At 43.5% G+C, this 20,538-nt stretch overlaps 2 protein-coding genes across 8 annotated transcripts in view; one reads left to right on the top strand and one right to left on the bottom strand.

Moving 5' to 3' along the window:
- DAB1 (DAB adaptor protein 1) overlaps window positions 1-20,538 on the top strand; it is a 769,394-nt gene that overhangs the window by 211,940 nt on the left and 536,916 nt on the right. The window lies entirely within an intron of this gene.
- The window catches only part of LOC138648142 (mucin-3A-like), a 57,126-nt gene continuing 41,187 nt past the window's right edge, over window positions 4,600-20,538 (bottom strand). The window contains exon 3 of the mRNA XM_069737646.1: window positions 4,600-4,724. Coding sequence (XP_069593747.1) covers window positions 4,600-4,724 — 125 coding nt within the window. The remainder of the gene's footprint in view (window positions 4,725-20,538) is intronic.

The following is a 20,538-nucleotide window of genomic DNA, read 5'->3' as shown; positions in this document are numbered from 1 at the left end:
CTGATTCTCCAAAAACATCAATTAAATGTGTTATGACTGTGAGTAATCCCCGACTTACAAATATTTGAAGTGAATTTAAAGTATCCAGGGTTAACCCGTCTGACAACATTTAAAGGAAAAGTACCAAATTGTCATATTACCGGGTCTGTGTGGTAACAGTGTGACAATTGGCTTCTTCTGACACTGGAGGCTTCATGAAGGTAGCTACTTCTGCCATCTTTGTAATTCTATAGATAAGCCACCTCCCACAATGATGTAGGTAGGAGAATTTGGTAATCTTGAGATGTATCACACTCAGTGAACCCAGAAGCAGATTATACAGGTTCATAGAGATACATTGTATACGGCAGTGTATTTCTATATACAATGCTCAAAAAAAAAATAAAGGGAACACTTAAACAACAGAATATAACTCCAAGTAAATCAAACTTCTGTGAAATCAAACTGTCCACTTAGGAAGCAACACTGATTGACAATCAATCTCACATGCTGTTGTGCAAATGGAATAGACAACAGATGGAAATTATTGGCAATTATCAAGACACACTCGATAAAGGAGTGGTTCTGCAGGTGGGGACCACAGACCACATCTCAGTACCAATGCTTTCTGGCTGATGTTTTGGTCACTTTTGAATGTTGGTTGTGCTTTCACACTCGTGGTAGCATGAGACGGACTCTACAACCCACACAAATGGCTCAGGTAGTGCAGCTTATCCAGGATGGCACATCAATGCGAGCTGTGGCAAGAAGGTTTGCTGTGTTTGCCAGCGTAGTGTCCAGAGGCTGGAGGCGCTACCAGGAGACAGGGGCCAGTACACCAGGAGACATGGAGGGGGCCTTTGTGCAAGAAAGAGCAGGAGGAGCACTGCCAGAGCGCTGCCAGAATGACCTCCAGCAGGCCACAAATGTGCATGTGTCTGCACAAACGGTTAGAAGCCGACTCCATGATGATGTGCTGAGGGCTCGACGTCCACAGATGGGGGTTGTGCTCACAGCCCAACACCATGCAGGACAATTGGTATTTGCCACAGAACACCAGGGTTGGCAAATTCGCCACTGGCGCCCTGTGCTCTTCACAGATGGAAGCAGGTTCACACTGACCACATGTGACAGACGTGACAGAGTCTGGAGACGCCGTGGAGAGCGATCTGCTACCTGCAACATCCTTCAGCATGACCGGTTTGGCAGTGGGTCAGTAATGGTGTGGGGTGGCATTTCTTTGGAGGGCCGCACAGCCCTTCATGTGCTCGCCAGAGGTAGCCTGACTGCCATTAGGTACCGAGATGAGATCCTCAGACCCCTTGTGAGACCATATGCTGGTGCAGTTGGCCTTGGATTCCTCCTAATACAGGACAATGCCAGACCTCATGTGGCTGGAGTGTGTCAGCAGTTCCTGCAAGATGAAGGCATTGAAGCTATGGACTGGCCCGCCCGTTCCCCAGACCTGAATCCGATTGAACACATCTGGGACATCATGTCTCGCACCATCCACCAACGTCACGTTGCACCACAGACTGTCCAGGAGTTGGCGGATGCTTTAGTCCAGGTCTGGGAGGAGATCCCTATTCAATGAGAATATTTCATTCATTCAGATCTAGGATGTGTTATTTGAGTGTTCCTTTTATTTTTTGGAGCAGTGTATTTGTATCCTACAGGGAAGAAAACATCAGATTTTTTTGTAATTATAATACTACTAAAAACAACAAAAATCAATTACAAAAAATTCATTTTCTCTTTTATTGCGAGTCTCCTCATGACTCGAACTGACCACCTCTATATTTGCAGTTAGGAGTTAAAGTAATTAAGCCACAGGTTCTGTTGATGTCACTGGGAAGATTCTGTATACTTGATTTGTATTGCAGCCACAAACCCACAGGCCAGAGACATAGAGATACATTGTATATAACAGTGTATTTTTATGTCTCTGTATTCTAGAGGGAGAAAAAAATAAAGATTTTTTCTTTATATAAAAAACGATAACAATAACAAATGTCATTTTTCTGGTACTTTAAAAAGGCATATATAGAAACCTCACAAATCAGCAAATAACACTGACATATTTGTGTCGCTGTATTCGTCACAACCTGCATAGCGATCAGATTATTTACAGGGAACGGTATATGGCGTAAAAAACTGCATAGTTATTTTTTCTGTTAAACCCATATAAAATGCACGTTTTCCACAGGTGTTTGCATTACACAACGCAATAAGAATCTTCTCTGATTCTAACATGTTTGCTGCGTGTTCTTTCATATTTAATGCATTATTGGTGTGGCTGTAAAGCCACTTTTTTAATACTACAGAAAAGCTTTCATTCTGCACTTCAAAATGCAAAAGCTTTTTTTTACACGCATTTTTTTCAAGCTCCACATAGAAGCTTGTAGAGGAAATTGTTCTGTTTAACTCTCCAAGCAAAATGGATATGATTTTGTAACAAGGTGGCACGGGGTGGTAGTCGTGGGAGAGTCTACCAAGTCACAGTTAGTGAACACCCCAGCACCTTGCACATGGAGGGAAGGGTACTCACGATGTCTTCAGGAATTCTGGTCCCATGGAGCACCACCGAGTAGCAGTTCTTTCCCAACGTTTGAACATTTAATGAACATGCGGTAAATTAAGAAAATGCATTAATAACTCCTGAGCTGTCCCTTTTCAAAGGTGCTGCCCCATCGGCAACAGTAGCAGCCAAAGCATAAGCTCCCAATCAGCTCCTGGAAGCTAACAATCTCTTGGAGGGCACCTCCTCAGTCCTAGTGCCTATTCTTATTGCCCGACATTCCTATGGCAATCCTTTCCCCAGCCAGGGGCCCTTTCTGTCCCAAATGGGGAAACACGCATTCCCCAGATGTGGGTCCCTTCTGTCCCAGATGGGGACATATGTACTGCCTCGGGCAATCCTGCCCAGGCTCTGCTCAGGGGACAGGAACTTCCTGTCTCTTTGAGGCTGCTGACCCAGCCTCCTCTGGTTAACCACTTCTGTCCCTAATCTACACATAGGCACAGTTAGCATATTGCAGTACACTGCACAGACATGGAATTAAAGGAACTTCACACAGTAAACAGTACCATAACAGACATATTAATACATAACCAACTATTGGAGCGCCACAGGGGGATACATGTCTGACATATAAGGAAGGAGAGAGCAACCGAGGGTTTCCGCCACCTTCTTACAATTTCATGAAAACTGCGCCCCTTGTGGTTTACAGACGCTGCTGACCTTGCGCTTTTGGAGCTTTTATTTCTCTTGTCTTCCATGTGGAACCAAAAAATGTATTTAAAATGCTGGTTTCTTTTTTAAGTGCAGAATCAAAGCTTTTCTGTACTATAAAAAGCACATTAGAAACTTGGCTTCACATTTGCACAAAAAACGCATCAAATGAGGGGAAAAAGGCAAAAAAATGAAGCAAAAATGCAATAATCAGAGAAGATTGTTATTGCTTAGTTTGGTTCGAATCCTGCAGAAAATAAAAAGCACAGTATTTCTGCAACGGGTGAACACAGACTTACAGACACCAAAAACCAGATGTCGTATAGTGACGCTTCATAAGGATTAGAAAGTTCTGGCGCTCCGACTGTGAATGAAGGAACAAAAAAAAATAAAATCCATAGATCCCAACTAGAGATGATCAGGACGCACAGATGATGTGAAAATCCGTGGCTGGGACATGAGAAGGTTAGAGATTTGTGTCCTCCTGTCCACCCACCAGGTAGCACTGACCTGAACGCTGGACCAGAAACCCGTGAATCCATCAGCTCACCTCTAGTCCCAACTGTTCTGGATCCTGCGGACTGTCCTGGATTTGGATCTACCACCTACAGTTTCGGTCGTCTGCTGACTTTCTCTCATTCTGCTGAACTCACTATTACTTTTGGGTGGTCACCATTGCTGGGTCTCATATGGACCCTCTGACAAAGCAGAACTGTCAGCGCAAAGAACGTGATAACAACGGGAACAATAAAGCAGAATGCATTAAGAAAAGCTTCTTACAATTTTGGAGCTAAGACTATTGCTATCGCCAGTTTCTGATATATCAGCTTTACTTAAAAGGAATTTAGCTGCAATACCAGTCACGACCATGAACAGGGGTGGCGCTGTTTCTGGAAGTAAATGTGACAGTGCAGCACTAAAACTAGCAATTTAAGCTCAAATACAGAACATTTGACAGGGTCCCTGTGTGATAGATCTTCACTACCACCTCTTAATTCATACCTCTCCGCCGCCTGATAACATTTCTGCTCATTTATTTATAGTTTTGCTATAAAAAAACTCTTCAGGAGAAATATTCTTAGGGTATGTGTCCACGTTCAGGATTGCATCAGGATTTTATGTGTTTTTTTCTGCAATGTAAGGATATGCTGCGTTCTTAAAAGACGCGCCACATGTCCGTTTCCGCGGCTATGCTGCATGCGTCTTTTAATGCATAGTGGAGACGGGATTTCATGAAATCCCTTCCACTATGCTGTAACATCTGGACGCTGCGTGTTTGACGCTGCGGCTCTACACGCAGTGTTTCCTGAACGTGGAAACATCCTTACACTGGATGTTCACTCATTCCATTCTGCAGTGGCTAAACCAGACATTGTCTCAGTTTTGTGTCATGCACTTTCTTTGCAGACAGTAGAATGTGCAGAATTTGCCCAAGAGATATTCTCCATGTCAGCGCAATACACAGCGCACTGAAGAAACATGAAGATGATCGGTTCTGTATTTCCAGGACATTCTAGAATAGAACATAGAACAGAATAGAGGATCTTATCATTAGACATGACGGGCGATCTGTGCGTGTGCTCAAAAATGGAAGAGGAAAGAGGGTGAAGGGAAGATACAAGGAAACCACTCACTGCCACTAAGGAATACAACATGAAACTGATAATGAAATATCATTATTTACTAATATGTAGCTGTATTATAGTGGCGATATTTCTGTACATAGCAGCAGTATTATAGTAGTTATATTCTTGTACATAGGAGTAGTATTATAGTAGAAGTCCAGCGTGGGTGATGTCCATAAAAATTACCTTTTATTCCATATTCGTTAAAAGCACATAAATCCAAAGTCCATCTTGATATCCATAGACACAAAAACGGGTGATTCATACCAGTGACAGTCACAGGCTTAAAGTGCATTAAAATCATACGCGTTTCAACGGTCGTGCCGCCTTACTCATTGTGAAACTACTTGCTGCACTGCATGATCCGTGATCTGGGCCTGAGAGGAGGTGAGCTGATCTTCGTTGCTTTTTCTTTTCTTGTATTATAGTAGTTATATTCTTGTACATAGGGGCAGTATTATAGTAGTTATATTCCTGTACATAGGGGCAGTATTATAATAGTTATATTCTTGTACATAGTAGTAGTATTATAGTAGTTATATTCTTGTACATAGGGGCAGTATTATAGTAGTTATATTCTTGTACATAGGAGTAGTATTATAGTAGTTATATTCTTGTACATAGGGGCAGTATTATAGTAGTTATATTCTTGTACATAGGGGACAGTATTATAGTAGTTATATTCTTGTACATAGGGGCAGTATTATAATAGTTATATTCTTGTACATAGGAGCAGTATTATAGTAGTTATATTCTTGTACATAGGAGCAGTATTATAGTAGTTATATTATTGTACATAGGAGCAGTATTATAGTAGTTATATTCTTGAACATAGGGGCAGTATTATAGTAGTTATATTCCTGTACATAGGGGCAGTATTATAGTAGTTATATTCTTGTACATAGGGGCAGTATTATAGTAGTTATATTATTGTACATAGGAGCAGTATTATAGTAGTTATATTCTTGAACATAGGGGCAGTATTATAGTAGTTATATTCCTGTACATAGGGGCAGTATTATAGTAGTTATATTCTTGTACATAGGAGCAGTATCATAGTAGTTATATTCTTGTACATAGGAGCAGTATTATAGTAGTTATATTCTTGAACATAGGGGCAGTATTATAGTAGTTATATTCCTGTACATAGGGGCAGTATTATAGTAGTTATATTCTTGTACATAGGAGCAGTATCATAGTAGTTATATTCTTGTACATAGGAGCAGTATTATAGTAGTTATATTCTTTAACATAGGGGCAGTATTATAGTAGTTATATTCCTGTACATAGGGGCAGTATTATAGTAGTTATATTCTTGTACATAGGAGCAGTATTATAGTAGTTATATTCTTGTACATAGGAGCAGTATTATAGTAGTTATATTCTTGTACATAGGAGCAGTATTATAGTAGTTATATTCTTGTACATAGGGGCAGTATTATAGTAGTTATATTCTTGTACATTGGGGCAGTATTATAGTAGTTATATTCTTGTACATAGGGGCAGTATTATAGTAGTTATATTCTTGTACATAGGGGCAGTATTATAATAGTTATATTCTTGTACATAGTAGTAGTATTATAGTAGTTATATTCTTGTACATAGGGGCAGTATTATAGTAGTTATATTCTTGTACATAGGGGCAGTATTATAGTAGTTATATTCTTGTACATAGGGGACAGTATTATAGTAGTTATATTCTTGTACATAGGGGCAGTATTATAATAGTTATATTCTTGTACATAGGAGCAGTATTATAGTAGTTATATTCTTGTACATAGGAGCAGTATTATAGTAGTTATATTATTGTACATAGGAGCAGTATTATAGTAGTTATATTCTTGAACATAGGGGCAGTATTATAGTAGTTATATTCCTGTACATAGGAGCAGTATTATAGTAGTTATATTCTTGAACATAGGGGCAGTATTATAGTAGTTATATTCCTGTACATAGGGGCAGTATTATAGTAGTTATATTCTTGTACATAGGGGCAGTATTATAGTAGTTATATTATTGTACATAGGAGCAGTATTATAGTAGTTATATTCTTTAACATAGGGGCAGTATTATAGTAGTTATATTCCTGTACATAGGGGCAGTATTATAGTAGTTATATTCTTGTACATAGGAGCAGTATTATAGTAGTTATATTGTTGTACATAGGAGCAGTATTATAGTAGTTATATTCTTGTACATAGGAGCAGTATTATAGTAGTTATATTCTTGTACATAGGGGCAGTATTATAGTAGTTATATTCTTGTACATTGGGGCAGTATTATAGTAGTTATATTCTTGTACATAGGGGCAGTATTATAGTAGTTATATTCTTGTACATAGGAGCAGTATTATAGTAGTTATATTCTTGTACATAGGGGCAGTATTATAGTAGTTATATTCTTGTACATAGAAGGTGGTATTATAGTAGTTATATTTTTTATATATTTACTACTTTCTATTTAATAATATATATTACTCCACAAAACACTGACTTATTAGGTAGCTATAACTTCAACTGCAGCAACTGTTATTCCTTCTGTATTAGCTGTAATCTTTAATTATGTAAATCTTTTTGATTAAAATACATTTTTGGCTGAGTTTTTCTATTAGTCTCAGTGCGCTGACCCCTAGAGTATACTCTGTGTGGCGCGCCGCCTTTCTTCTCCTCGTCCCGCCTATCAGAGAGAGCGGCTTTGTTTAGATGAGTTACGGAGGAGAGAACATTATTCATTGTGTTGATAGGAACGGATGACTTGACTAATTGTGTCGGGTTTTGGTCACCTCTAATTATACAACACATATTATATAGTAATTTATGCAACATCAGAGGACGGACAAACTCAATTAACGAACCCAGAATTTGTTTGGAAACAAAAACTCCTTTCATGAAGAGACATTTATGGAGAGAAAATGTGCAGAGACAGTTATGAGAACTTTGAAACTGCAGCGGTTGCTTAGTCTTCCAGTATGTAGGTCAGGACGGCAGCAGATTATATGGACGTATGTGGGGGTCCTACAGAACGAGACATTGACAATTATGTTCTGATGAACGCAATCGGACAAAGAAGGGTTTTTAAGACCAACCCAAGAGGATAGTTGAGCCATGTCTAGACCATGTCATACACAGTGGGGGGGAAAAAGTATTTAGTCAGCCCCTAATTGTGCAAGTTCTCCCAATTAAAAAGATGAGAGAAGCCTGTAATTGGCATCATAGGTAGACCACAACTATGAGAGTCAAAATGAGCAAACAATTTGGCAAGATTTATTTTTCAAATTATGGTGGAAAATAAGTATCCAAAGTTGATTGCACGTTTACCATTTAAATTGAGATGAGCCTTAGTGGGTCATTGATAAGAATCCTAAACTATGAATCTTTTTGTTTTTGCCATTTTCTTATAATAATGCTATGACAGTATTCAAGATCTTACATTTTGCATGATTTTTTACCATGTAGTTATGTGTTTAGGTTTACTCGCTATTCTCAATTTCTCTTCTTTCTGGTAGCAAACAGAAATCATAAATCGCTTCTCTTCAGAGGCTGAAAACTTGCCGTGAACACGTTCCAATTCATAGATTTTTGCTACAATGTTTCAATTCTGGGTAAATAAGCAAAGTGGCTTTAACTCATGAAAAAAATGAAAACGCTAACAAATATCAGAAAATGAAAACACAAAGAACATTTTTTATATAGAAATTCCGGACTCTTTTTTTTTTATCATCTAAATAAAATAATATAAAAAAAAAAAAAAAATTCAAAAAAATGTGGCAACTCTGTAATTTTAGAGAGTTAAAGAATTACCGGTATATTGCCCAAATCATTTTCTTATCCAATGACTCTGCTTCATCTGCCAACTAGAAATCCCCTTTAAAGTCACAGCCCAAATAATTAATTATTGATCGCTTTGGGGACTATCGGCAGTAGATACTATTATAGGAAAATACTCTTTTTTTAAAGGGACAGGACCTCCAAACACGATTCATTCCACTTCTTCTATTTGAAGTTACAATTGCTCTGATTTCCATCTGTTAATTTCCCAGAAGTTTCTCTCCAGGGTCCTGGCATAGATCACTTGTCAAGACGTATTTAATAAAATTCAATATTTTGCCAAGAAAATTAATTTTTCTTCACGGATTTAATGGAATCTTTCTCTTATAACTTGTACTTAGAGGTAAATAGAAGCGCGGGCGGCCATTACACCAACCAGCTGGAGCCATCAAAGGGACGAGTCAAAAGCAACTTTTTTCCTTTTTTCTCTCCCTGCTGCTAAGACTGAAGTCAGATCTAATTTCTATAAAAGTATGTCATTCCTTCTGTGATTTGGGACTCATATATAGGCCGCGGCTATGAACGCTCTCACAGCGGGAAGACCCCGGCTGCGCCATATCACACTCTTTAATATATTTCATTAAAGGAAACTGCTACAGAAACATAAAAAAGAAACAATATTTAGTCAATTACCATCGGCAATAACGACAATCGCAAAAGGATCAGGCAGGAGTGGTTTATCCACTGACCCACCAGATAGAGCCACCATAGTGACGACTACGACTCCTGACATCATGGGGTGTCTCGGCACAATGGCTGTCTTGACAGTAACAAGGTGGGGAAGGTCCAATCTGTCTATGGTTTAATAGATATGGATCAATCTCAGGCACAAATTGCTATATCATCGAGCATAATAGATGGTCATAGAGGATGTTAAAGGAATTATTACACCAAGACTACCTAAAAAAAGGCTAAGGGATGACTAAGGTTCAACTGGCCCACCGGAAGAACCGGAGAATCCCCTGGTGGGCCCTAGCTTCTCCTTCAGGGGAGTTTTTCTGTATCACCGAGCATAATAGATGTTTGTAGAGAATGTTAAAGGAATTATACCAAGACTACCTAAAACAAGTGTAAGGGATGACTTAGGTTCGACTGTTTCACCGGAGAACCGGAGAATCCCCTGGCGGGCCCTAGCTTCTCCTTCAGGGGAGTTTCGCTGTATCATCGAGCATAATAGATGTTTGTAGAGGATATTAAATGAATTATTATACCAAGACTACCTAAAAAAGCCTAAGGGATGACTAAGGTTCAACTGGCCCACCAAGGAACCGGAGAATCCCCTGGTGGGCCCTAGCTTCTCCTTCAGGGGAGTTTCGCTGTATCATCGAGCATAATAGATGTTTGTAGAGAATGTTAAAGGAATTATTATACCAAGACTACCTAAAAAGAGCGTAAGGGATGACTAAGGTTCAACTGGCCCACCGGAGAACCGGAGAATCCCCTGGTGGGCTCTAGCTTCTCCTTCAGGGGAATTTTGCTGTATCATCGAGCATAATAGATGTTTGTAGAGAATGTTAAAGGAATTATTACACCAAGACTGCCTAAAAAAAGCGTAAGGGATGACTCGGGTTCGACTGGCCCACCGGAGAACCGGAGAATCCCCTGGTGGGCCCTAGCTTCTCCTTCAGGGGAGTTTCGCTGTATCATCGAGCATAATAGATGTTTGTAGAGGATGTTAAAGAAATTATTATACCAAGACTACCTAAAAAAAGCTTAAGGGATGACTAAGGTTCGACTGGCCCACCGGAGAACCGAAGAATCCCCTGGTGGGCCCTAGCTTCTCCTTCAGGGGAGTTTCGCTGTATCATCGAGCATAATAGATGTTTGTAGAGAATGTTAAAGGAATTATTATACCAAGACTACCTAAAACAAGCCTAAGGGATGACTAAAGTTCGACTGGCCCACAGGAGAACCGGAGAATCCCCTGGTGGGCCCTAGCTTCTCCTTCAGGGGAGTTTTGCTGTATCATTGAGCATATTAGATGTTTGTAGAGGATGTTAAAGGAATTTTTATACCAAGACTACCTAAAAAAAGCTTAAGGGATGACTAAGGTTCGACTGGCCCACCAGAGAACCAGAGAATCCCCTGGTGGGCCCTAGCTTCTCCTTCAGGGGGTTTTGCTGTATCATCGAGCATTAGATGAATGTGACAGTTCCTGGCCATGCATATTGCATAAGGATGTGATCCGTCATAGACAATCTATATCTGGAGGATAGGATGCTGTAAAATATACATATACTGTATATATAGTCGCAGAGCAGACATGGCAGGCGGCGGTGTGGGCCGTCTGCTCCGTGTGACACTGAGATGATGGATCTTACATGTTAGCCAAGATGTGGGATTTTATAGCAGCTTTAAATATTTTACATTCAGAGAACGGGTTATGGAGAAGGGAGGACATGTCAAAAGGGGGGCACTTATTTATATAAATTATTACAAGTAGTGTAGTGGCAGTATAATGAGGACTATGGAAAGATAAGTGATAAAAAGTAAATTTTTAATAATTAGATTATAACTTTTTAATGGGCTTAAAGGGACGGGCAGCTGCCTGGGATGCGATGTGCCCCAGTGATTAGTTATAAAGGTATTCCTGTGGATAGAGCATCCCTCCATTATAGAGAAAACTGCAGCCCTGACGGTTCAGCGTTGATCACTGCGATCGCTGCAGGATCGGTGAGTTTCTGGTGAGCGCCCTCTAGTGGCCGTCATTATGGAGCTTTCTGTGTGTCAGGATCTGTCTTGGGTAAATTTTGGTTTGGCTTTAATGGAAGCAGGTGGTAGCTGTTACCCATATTCTGGGGTCATTAGAGCCGGCGCTGATGGTGGCCCTCTGGCGCTGATGGTGGCCCTCTGGCATTGATGGTGGCCCTCTGGCGTTGATGGTGGCCCTCTGGCGCTGATGGTGGCCCTCTGGCGCTGATGGTGGCCCTCTGGCGTTGATGGTGGCCCTCTGGCGTTGATGGTGGCCCTCTGGCTATTACTTATGCCTCATTCAGCCCCCATGATGAATGAATGTGTTCTGTCAGTGATTTTCTCGGATTCAGCACGTACTCATTATAGTCTATGGGGCTGTTCACATGTCCATGTTTTTTCGTAGATCCTGTGTCCATGCAAAACTCACGGAGATGTGTCCGTTTTTTCCAGCGGCACCGATGAAAAGTCCCAATAAAAGTTTGTGAGTCTGAGAAAAACACGTAGAGCAGACGGACGGCGTCAGGGTACAATAGGTGTGAAGTCTGTGGGTACAGGGGGTCTGTCACCACGTGTGATCTCTGAGCTCTCACTACAGGTCACAGACGGGGAGGACGGAGATCCCGGGGCCTCAGATAAGCTTTTATCACTGTATGTCAATGGCGTCTCCCGGGGCGGACGGTGCCGGGAGATAACTCTGCCTCCAGAGATCACTATACATGAAGGGGCGTCACCAGTGTGATGTGTGATGGTTACCAGTGTGATGTGTAATGGTTACCAGTGTTACCAGTATGATGTGTAATGGTTACCAGTGTTACCAGTATGATGTATAATGGTTACCAGTGTGATGTGTGATGGTTACCAGTGTGATGTGTAATGGTTACCAGTGTTACCAGTATGATGTATAATGGTTACCAGTGTGATGTGTGATGGTTACCAGTGTGATGTGTGATGGTTACCAGTGTGATGTGTAATGGTTACCAGTGTTACCAGTATGATGTGTAATGGTTACCAGTGTTACCAGTATGATGTATAATGGTTACCAGTGTGATGTGTGATGGTTACCAGTGTGATGTGTAATGGTTACCAGTGTTACCAGTATGATGTATAATGGTTACCAGTGTGATGTGTGATGGTTACCAGTGTGATGTGTAATGGTTACCAGTGTGATGTGTAATGGTTACCAGTGTTACCAGTATGATGTGTAATGGTTACCAGTGTGATGTGTAATGGTTACCAGTGTTACCAGTGTGATGTGTAATGGTTACCAGTGTGATGTGTAATGGTTACCAGTGTGATGTGTAATGGTTACCAGTATGATGTATAATGGTTACCAGTGTTACCAGTATGATGTGTAATGGTTACCAGTGTGATGTGTAATGGTTACCAGTGTTACCAGTGTGATGTGTAATGGTTACCAGTGTGATGTGTAATGGTTACCAGTGTGATGTGTAATGGTTACCAGTATGATGTATAATGGTTACCAGTGTGATGTGTGATGGTTACCAGTGTGATGTGTGATGGTTACCAGTGTGATGTGTAATGGTTACCAGTGTTACCAGTATGATGTGTAATGGTTACCAGTGTTACCAGTATGATGTATAATGGTTACCAGTGTGATGTGTGATGGTTACCAGTGTGATGTGTAATGGTTACCAGTGTTACCAGTATGATGTGTAATGGTTACCAGTGTGATGTGTAATGGTTACCAGTGTGATGTGTAATGGTTACCAGTGTGATGTGTAATGGTTACCAGTGTTACCAGTATGATGTGTAATGGTTGCCAGTGTGATGTGACATGGTTATGTGTGTGATGTGTGATGGCCACTCTCTGCTCTCCTGGCCTCACTGCAGAGCTGTGTGTGCTTATACCTGACACATTTGCCGGTTCCTCTCAGCCTCCATCTCACGGGCAGACTGGGTGTAGTATTGTCGCCGTACAGCAGAGCTCAGAGAGAAACTAAAAATGTGTTTGTAAGAAGAGAAATGTGGTTTCTGCTGTTCTGTTACTTGTCTGACTGGTAACTTCCCGTTCAGGTGTAATAATCTCTGGAGGCAGAGTCACCGCCGGGCAGCGTCCTCCCCCTTCTATAAAGTGATAACTAGAGTTGAGCGACCTTGACCTTTTTAGAGTCGAGCCGGGTTTCGCGAAACCCGACTATCTCAAAAGTCGGGTCGAGTGAAATCTGCCGATTATGACGTAAAGTCGGGATCGACCGAAACACGAAACCCAATGCAAGTCAATGGGGCAGCATAGTCGGCAGTGAGTGGGGGCCAGGAAAACACCTAGAGTGCCCATTTTAATGTCAAAACCATCCATTCTTCTTAATGAAGCTTGTCAAGCGTAATTTACCTTATAATAATTGGAAGGCATTTGAAATTGGGTGTCATTTGGCTAAAGTTGTGTGGGGTAGGGCTGGTTCAAGTAATTAGTGGGCCCAGGAAATCTGGACCACGTCACGGCAGTGGAGCAGGGAGAGGTAAGTATTTCAACTTTGCAAGTGCTGTGATCCTGAGCAAGCAGGGGGGGCCCACTTGTTGGCATTGGCACTGGCACAGGGCCCCTCAAAGTACAGCGGTGTGTTTGCACGGCGGGGGCGCCTCCCACCGGCAGCAACACTTTTGCGTACTATGAGAGGCCCTGTGCCAGTGACGTCGCCAACTAGTATTCCTCCCCCCACCTGATGAAGGAACCTGCACTTTCATCTGCACCTTCCTCTTTGTCCCCGTGTAAGGTGGTATGGTATGCGGGAAGAGCAACCTGACTTTCAGCAGGGTCACAATGTTGTTGTGTAGCATGCATGGGGAATGTTGCGTTATGGGTCAATGTACCAGCAGACTCATCTATCACTGGCTGGGCAATGGGCACGATGAAGTGGAAACACAGATATAGGCCCAAAGAATAAAGTGGGCTAAATGCAGTTCAAAATTGGTAACACAGGAATAACCAGGGGGCATTGCAGTGGAGGACAACTGGAATGAGAGGCTGACACAGAGAGTAGGGCCAAATCAGTAAGTAGTCGAAATGCAGTTCAAAATTGGCAACCGTAGTAAACAGGCGGCACAGCTTTGTTCAGTGGAGGAGAACAGGAAGGAGTGGCAGACACCGATAGTAGGCCCCAACCCAACTAGTAGGCCAAATGCAGTCTAACATTAACAACTACTTAACGAGAGCCTGAAAATGGAATTTCAGGACAGGAAACCAGGAGAACAGCAAGGAGTGGCAGACACCGATAGTAGGCCCCAAACCAACTAGTACGCCAAATGCAGTTGTTCCATTTAACCACAATTTAATGAGAGCCTGAAGATAGAAGCTCAGGAAAGGCAACCTGGGGAACACCTTGGAGTGTAACACACCCTCTCTCTACACCCCATACCCAATTTGAAGGCCTAATGCAGTGTAGTTTCCAAGAACTACTAAACGAGACCCGGAAGATCGAAGCTCAGGAAAGGCAACCTGGGGAACACCTTGGAGTGTAACACACCCTCTCTCTACACCCCATACCCAATTTGAAGGCCTAATGCAGCGTAGTTTCCAACAACTACTAAACGAGAGCCGGAAGATCGAAGCTCAGGAAAGGCAACCTGGGGAACACCTTGGAGTGTAACAAACCCTCTCTCTACACCCCATACCCAATTTGTAGGCCTAATGCAGCGTAGTTTCCGACAACTACTAAACGAGAGCATGAAGATCGAAGCTCAGGAAAGGCAACCTGGGGAACACCTTGGAGTGTAACACACCCTCTCTCTACACGACGGAAGGGCTGATTCTTAGGAAGGAAGGCTGTTGGAAATAAGCATTGCGCGTCCGAGGGTGATTATATTCTTATTAGGTATATACTCACCCTCGGACGCGCCCTGCTTCTTTATTTGGAATGAATGTTTATTTGCAATGTGGTGTTGACTTTCTCTATTATTTTGGTAATTAATGATTTTATTATTTTCATTGTTTTGCATCTTCTCGGCAATAATATAAAGAAGACGCGACAGGACAACACTCGGTGGATGCCATATGTGTGTTTTCAATTTAAAAAACCGTTCAGTTAACTACTTGCAGGAGAAAGTAATTGTAGCTGGTGGCCATTTTTAGTACTGTACCAGATTTTAGTTGTGTGTTTGTTTTTAATGTTAAAATGTCTGCATTTGATATCTCTCCAGTATTTTCTTTTTTATAAGCAAAATACTTATTTTTATATTTTCTGATGTTGGTTCCAGGGGTACACGGGCAGCAGTGGTGTGGTCAGTGGAGGCCTAGTGGAAGGAGTGACCGCAGACAGGCATCGAAGGCCTAAAATAATAACACATGGCTGTAGGCAATTTTAAATTGGTTACAGGGGTACACGGGCAGCAGTGGTGTGGTCAGTGGAGGCCTAGTGGAAGGAGTGACCGCAGACAGGCATCGAAGGCCTAAAATAATAACACATGGCTGTAGGCAATTTTAAATTGGTTCCAGGGGTACACGGGCAGCAGTGGTGTGGTCAGTGGAGGCCTAGTGGAAGGAGTGACCGCAGACAGGCATCGAAGGCCTAAAATAATAACACATGGCTGTAGGCAATTTTAAATTGGTTCCAGGGGTACACGGGCAGCAGTGCCCTGGTCAGTGTAGTAGTTGAAAGAATGGACCGCAGACAGGCATCGAAGGCCTAAAATAATAACACATGGCTGTAGGCAATTTTAAATTGGTTCCAGGGGTACACGGGCAGCAGTGGTGAGGTCAGTGGAGGCCTAGTGGAAGGAGTGACCACAGACAGGCATCGAAGGCCTAACATAACAAAAATGTCAATACAATGGTATTGTCAGTGGCAGGCATTGAAGGATGTCAGCGCATAGACTAAACATTGGTGGAGCTGTGAGATAATTTTGCAAGTGGTAGAGCACTGTTTGAGCTGGGGTGGGGGGAAACTGACTTGTGGCCGGCGGTACAGGCCCAGGGCCCCTCATATTACAACGGTGTGTCTGACGTTGGGTGCGCACCACCACTGCCAGAGACACTTTATTGTACTAGGAGGGACCCAGTGGCAGTGCCGTCGACCAAAAGCGGGCTCACCCACCTCTTCAGACAAACTGCACTCTCACGGGTGCTGTCGCCAAGTGTCGATACCACGGCCCCGTGTGGGGAGTTTGGCCATTTAGTGAGGTGTAAACATGTCGTATGCTGGACAATCAGGTGCTGAAAATTACGAGATTGGAAAAGGCATTCAGAATAGTCCACAGGCAAGACCTTTTCATAGGAAAGCTAGGTGTCAGCCGGGCAAGGTGGGGCAAAAGATTTCGAAATCCAGTTGTGGTTCATTTTAATGAAGGTTAGATCATCTACATTTTGGGTAGCCAGACGAGTCCTTTTTTCTGTTAGTATTGAACCTGCAGCACTGAATACTCTTTCTGATAGGACACTAGCTGCCGGGCAAGCAAGCTCCTGCAATGCATATTCTGCCAATTCTGGCCAGGTTTCTAATTTTGATGCCCAGTAATCAAATGGGAATGACGGTTGAGGGAGAACATCGATAAGGGATGAAAAATAGTTTGTAACCATACTGGACAAATGTTGTCTCCTGTCACTTTGAATTGATGCTGCAGTACCTGTCCTGTCTGCGGTCATAGCAAAATCACTCCACAACCTGGTCAGAAAACCCCTCTGGCCAACGCCACTTCTGATTTCTGCCCCTCTAACTCCTCTGGTCTGCTTGCCCCTGCAGCTCGTGTGAGAACGATCACGGGCGCTGTGTGCAGGGAATGCCAGAAGCAAACGGTCAACAAGAGTTGATTGTTTGGTTGCTAATATTAGTTCCAAGTTCTCATGTGGCATTATATTTTGCAATTTGCCTTTATAGCGAGGATCAAGGAGGCAGGCCAACCAGTAATCGTCATCATTCATCATTTTAGTTATGCGTGTGTCCCTTTTGAGGATACGTAAGGCATAATCCGCCATGTGGGCCAAAGTTCCAGTTCTCAAATCTGCGGTTGTGCTTGGTTGAGGGGCAGTTTCAGGCAAATCCACGTCACTTGTGTCCCTCAAAAAACCAGAACCCGGCCTTGCCGCGCCACCAATTTCCAGTGGCCCCGGAAAAGCTTCCTCATTAAAAATATAATCATCCCCATCATCCTCCTCGTCCTCCTCCTCCTCTTCGCCCGCTACCTCGTCCTGTACACTGCCCTGGCCAGACAATGGCTGACTGTCATCAAGGCTTTCCTCTTCCTCAGCTGCAGACGCCTGATCCTTTATGTGCGTCAAACTTTGCATCAGCAGACGCATTAGGGGGATGCTCATGCTTATTATGGCGTTGTCTGCACTAACCAGCCGTGTGCATTCCTCAAAACACTGAAGGACTTGACACATGTCTTGTACCTTCGACCACTGCACACCTAACAACTCCATGTCTGCCATCCTACTGCCTGCCCGTATATGTGTATCCTCCCACAAAAACATAACAGCCCGCCTCTGTTCACACAGTCTCTGAAGCATGTGCAGTGTTGAGTTCCACCTTGTTGCAACGTCTATGATTAGGCGATGCTGGGGAAGGTTCAAAGAACGCTGATAGGTCTGCATACGGCTGGAGTGTACGGGCGAACGGCGGATATGTGAGCAAAGTCCACGCACTTTGAGGAGCAGGTCGGATAACCCCGGATAACTTTTCAGGAAGCACTGCACCACCAGGTTTAAGGTGTGAGCCAGGCAAGGAATGTGTTTCAGTTGGGAAAGGGAGATGGCAGCCATGAAATTCCTTCCGTTATCACTCACTACCTTGCCTGCCTCAAGATCTACAGTGCCCAGCCACGACTGCGTTTCTTGCTGCAAGAACTCGGACAGAACTTCCGCGGTGTGTCTGTTGTCGCCCAAACACTTCATAGCCAATACAGCCTGCTGACGTTTGCCAGTAGCTGCCCCATAATGGGAGACCTGGTGTGCAACAGTGGCAGCTGCGGATGGAGTGGTTGTGCGACTGCGGTCTGTGGACGAGCTCTCGCTTCTGCAGGAGGACGAAGAGGAGGAGGAGGGGGTGCGAACGGCTACAGCCAATTGTTTCCTAGACCGTGGGCTAGGCAGAACTGTCCCAAACTTGCTGTCCCCTGTGGACCCTGCATCCACCACATTTACCCAGTGTGCCGTGATGGACACGTAACGTCCCTGGCCATGCCTACTGGTCCATGCATCTGTTGTCAGGTGCACCTTTGTGCTCACAGATTGCCTGAGTGCATGGACGATGCGCTCTTTAACATGCTGGTGGAGGGCTGAGATGGCTTTTCTGGAAAAAAAGTGTCGACTGGGTAGCTCGTAGCGTGGTACAGCGTAGTCCATCAGGGCTTTGAAAGCTTCGCTTTCAACTAACCGGTAGGGCATCATCTCTAACGAGATTAGTCTAGCTATGTGGGCGTTCAAACCCTGTGTACGCGGATGCGAGGCTAAGTACTTCCTTTTTCTAACCATAGTCTCATGTAGGGTGAGCTGGACTGGAGAGCTGGAGATCGTGGAACTAGCGGGGGTGCCGGTGGACATGGCAGACTGAGAGACGGTGGGAGATGGTATTGTTGCCACCGGTGCCCTAGATGCAGTGTTTCCTACTACGAAACTGGTGATTCCCTGACCCTGACGGCTTTGGCCTGGCAAAGAAACCTGCACAGATACTGCAGGTGGTGCGGAAAATGGTGGCCCTACACTGCCGGAAGGGATGTTGCGTTGATGACTAGCTTCATTGGCCGAGGGTGCTACAACCTTAAGGGACGTTTGGTAGTTAGTCCAGGCTTGCAAATGCATGGTGGTTAAATGTCTATGCATGCAACTTGTATTGAGACTTTTCAGATTCTGTCCTCTGCTTAAGGTAGTTGAACATTTTTGACAGATGACTTTGCGCTGATCAATTGGATGTTGTTTAAAAAAATGCCAGACTGCACTCTTTCTAGCATCGGATACCTTTTCAGGCATTGCAGACTGAGCTTTAACCGGATGGCCACGCTGTCCTCCAACAGGTTTTAGCTTTGCCACGCGTTTTGGGCAAGATACGGGCCCGGCAGATGGAACCTGTTGCGATGTTGATGCCTGCTGCGGCCCCTCCTCCTCCGCTTCAGAACTGCTGCCGCCTGCACCCTGTTCCCCCAATGGCTGCCAATCGGGGTCAAGAACTGGGTCATCTATTACCTCTTCTTGTAGCTCGTGTGCAACTTCGTCTGTGTCACCGTGTCGGTCGGTGGTATAGCGTTCGTGATGGGGCAACATAGTCTCATCAGGGTCTGATTCTTGATCAGCACCCTGCGAGGGCAATGTTGTGGTCTGAGTCAAAGGACCAGGATAGTAGTCTGGCTGTGGCTGTGCATCAGTGCACTCCATGTCAGATTCAACTTGTAATGGGCATGGACTGTTAACTGCTTCACTTTCTAAGCCAGGGACGGTATGTGTAAAGAGCTCCATGGAGTAACCCGTTGTGTCGCCTGCTGCATTCTTCTCTGTTGTTGTTTTTGCTGAAGAGGACAAGGAAGCGACTTGTCCCTGACCGTGAACATCCACTAACGACGCGCTGCTTTGACATTTACCAGTTTCACGAGAGGAGGCAAAAGAGCTAGAGGCTGAGTCAGCAAGATAAGCCAAAACTTGCTCTTGCTGCTCCGGCTTTAAAAGCGGTTTTCCTACTCCCAGAAAAGGGAGCGTTCGAGGCCTTGTGTAGCCAGACGACGAACCTGGTTCCACAGCTCCAGACTTAGGTGCAATATTTTTTTTCCCACGACCAGCTGATGCTCCACCACTACCACTACCCTCATTACCAGCTGACAATGAACGCCCCCGGCCACGACCTCTTCCACCAGACTTCCTCATTGTTTTAAAAACGTTACCAAACGAACGGTATTTGTTGCTGTCACACAACTTACACGGTGAGCTATAACTTCAGTATGATTTAGCTACCCCTTTACAGGTGGGTGAGACCACAACGAAAATCAGCCACAATGTTACACACTCTGTTGTTGGTGGCAACAAATGAGAGAGATGCCACACACGCAGGACTGTCACTGAAGCGCAAATGTAAATATTTATCTCCCACTGATTTGTGTTTGTTTTTTTTAAAAGGGAGACTTCAGAAAAAAAAAAATTAAAAAAAAATTATTTTTTACAGAAGAATTTATAAAACAAATAAAATGAAATGATTGTTTCAGGGAGAATTTAGGAAAAAAAAAAAAAAAAGGCTTTGTAGGGCCC

Source organism: Ranitomeya imitator, chromosome 8 (genome assembly GCF_032444005.1).
Source record: "Ranitomeya imitator isolate aRanImi1 chromosome 8, aRanImi1.pri, whole genome shotgun sequence".
NCBI classification, from domain to species: domain Eukaryota; kingdom Metazoa; phylum Chordata; class Amphibia; order Anura; family Dendrobatidae; genus Ranitomeya; species Ranitomeya imitator.
The sequence above is the reverse complement of the archived record's forward strand: the minus strand, read 5'-3'. Positions and strand labels throughout refer to the sequence as shown.